This window comes from Penaeus japonicus, unplaced genomic scaffold (genome assembly GCF_977035675.1).
Source record: "Penaeus japonicus unplaced genomic scaffold, GWHDUDI00000001_assembly GWHDUDI00000001, whole genome shotgun sequence".
Taxonomy (NCBI): Eukaryota; Metazoa; Arthropoda; class Malacostraca; order Decapoda; family Penaeidae; genus Penaeus; species Penaeus japonicus.
Genome location: NW_028234403.1, coordinates 40,747,143 through 40,749,526, shown reverse-complemented (window position 1 = coordinate 40,749,526; position 2,384 = coordinate 40,747,143). Strand labels below are relative to the sequence as shown.

The 2,384-nt window shown below is 40.9% G+C and overlaps 1 protein-coding gene across 1 annotated transcript in view; it reads left to right on the top strand.

The window, feature by feature from the left end:
• The first annotated feature begins 2,065 nt into the window (after positions 1–2,065).
• Positions 2,066–2,384, top strand: part of Prdm13 (PR/SET domain 13) — a 2,486-nt gene continuing 2,167 nt past the window's right edge. Inside the window, exon 1 of the mRNA XM_086538914.1 lies at positions 2,066–2,382. Coding sequence (XP_086395040.1) covers positions 2,119–2,382 — 264 coding nt within the window. The 5' untranslated portion in view covers positions 2,066–2,118. The remainder of the gene's footprint in view (positions 2,383–2,384) is intronic.

Sequence of the window (2,384 nt, the reverse complement as noted above, 5' to 3'; positions counted from 1 at the left end):
GTGTGTAATCTCTGTTATCTGTTTAGTGTTGTTGTTATTGTTTTTTTTCTCTCTCTCTCTTTTATTGTCATGTGTTTATTATTATTGTTTGTTATCGTAATCATTGTTATTATTATCATTATTATTATCATTATTGTTATTATCATCATTAGTACTATTCTACCATCTTGATTTATGATCATTGTTTTCATCATCATAACCATTTCCATATTTCTATTATCATTATCATCAGCTTAATTATCAGCACTAGAATCATTAGTTGTTATTATCATTACCATCGCTATCATCCTTATCATCAGTATATCTATTTATCATTTTTGTTATCTTTTTAGGCATGGGAAAAAGGATACAAGCATACAAGGATGCTCAGCTTTTAATAGTATGAAACGCAAAACAATATCAATTTAGAATGTCATGAAGCTCATGCATTTTCGAAAGAAAAAAGATTACGCACAGATTTGCAGCTGAGTGTTGGCGCAACGTGTACGGTGTAGCCGGGTGTTAAGCCACAGCCCACATCAAATGAAGAATAAATTACTCTTCTATAGATAACATTTTCAGGATCACTTATGGCCCATTCACTGCCCGGCCTTTTGTTACGCTGATGATGCGCGGAGCCGGCTGAGAGTAGCTGGCTAACCTTTTCCGATTGTTATTTCGGAGTCGCGTTGACGTTTCTGTGATTCAGTTTTTGCTTGCTTGGTTATACGGTTTATTTTATGAGATAGATGAGGTAGTTTCATTTGCGATATCGGCGAAGGTGGGCATTAAAAAATTATTATTAAAAGACTAGCTGGCGTGGTAAGGTGCCCCGCCCCATAACAGCTTCGGACGCTCCCATTGGCTGATCTCTACTTAATCTCGAAACATGCTGGAATGGATCGTTTTAAATGGGGGAAAATATATACGTCAATTTGGCAAATATTCTGCTCTTTCACTTTTCTCGCATCTCAACATATTATTCTTCCAAAGAAAGGAAACAAAACGCAAAATAACCCTTATTTCGCGCAATCCTAATCTTTTTCCATTCCTCGTAAGGTCATCGGCGGTCACTCCAATAATCCAAAGAAAACGAACCTTAAAGAACCAACGCATAAGGACTCAATTCCCGCGCTCCCGCAAGCTGGACAACTCCTGCATAATTTAAGATGGTCCAGACGTGTTATTAAAGATCGCTTACGGCGGGCAGGCAAGTATGCACGGAAGATTACAGTAAGTCCCGGAATGCACAGGTCCACAGCCTTGTATCGTATCATAGAAAGAAATCACAATAGAAAAGACAGGGGTATGTGTGTTTGTTTGTGTGTATGTTGCGCTGTGTTGTGTTGTGTGTTCACACACACACGTATATATATATATATATATATATATATATATATATATATATATATATATATATATATATATATATACATTATATATGTACACGCACACACACACACACATACACACACACACACACACACACACACACACACACACTATATATATATATATATATATATATATATATATATATATATATATATATATATATATACATATACATATATACATGTATGTGTGTGTCAATATATATGTGTATATATATATATATATATATATATATATATATATATATATATATATATATGTATGTATGTACGTATGTATGTATACATATATATACACACACATATATATATGCGCACACACACACAGATAGATAGATAGATACTATAAGGATTTATAGTTGATAGTTAAATTGCTCTGAAGAGCATAGCTTAGTGTCTTGTATGGTACTGAGAGAAGTGGATATTTTAACTGAAAGCGGCTTGTTTTATTCGGCATAAACACGACCATTTCACCCAAACAACGGCTGCCACCACCATAACCATTTCCACCACCCCTACCAACATCACCACGATGCCCCGCTGCCACCTCCACCGCGCGATTACCGCCCGCGCGAGGATGCAGCTGGTCGGAAGCACGTGCGGCCCAGCTGACGATTTCCCACGCGCGTGCATCAGTATATATCCGCACGCGCGCGCCACGTGCTCGCACTTGTATTCCAGTCTCCGACACGCGCGCACGCCTCCTTCAAGCACCGACGTCACTCTTGTTTGTGTTTGCTGTGGCATGACCGTGGGCGTTATGGTGGGCGGCCATGGGCGTGAGTGGGCCGCGTGCGTAGCTCCAACGACGGCGCATTCCGAATCCTGCACACCCGCAACTGGTGTTACTCAGCCTACTATCACGCCCGTCGTCCACATCACAGCCGGAGAAGACCTTCCGCGGGCGGTGTCCACCCGCGCTTGCCCCGCCCGCGACCTGTGCCTCAGCCTCACGCAGGAGAAGTTTAGGCAGCGGCGCCGCGCACACGAGCCCACGCTCGGCTTGCAGGT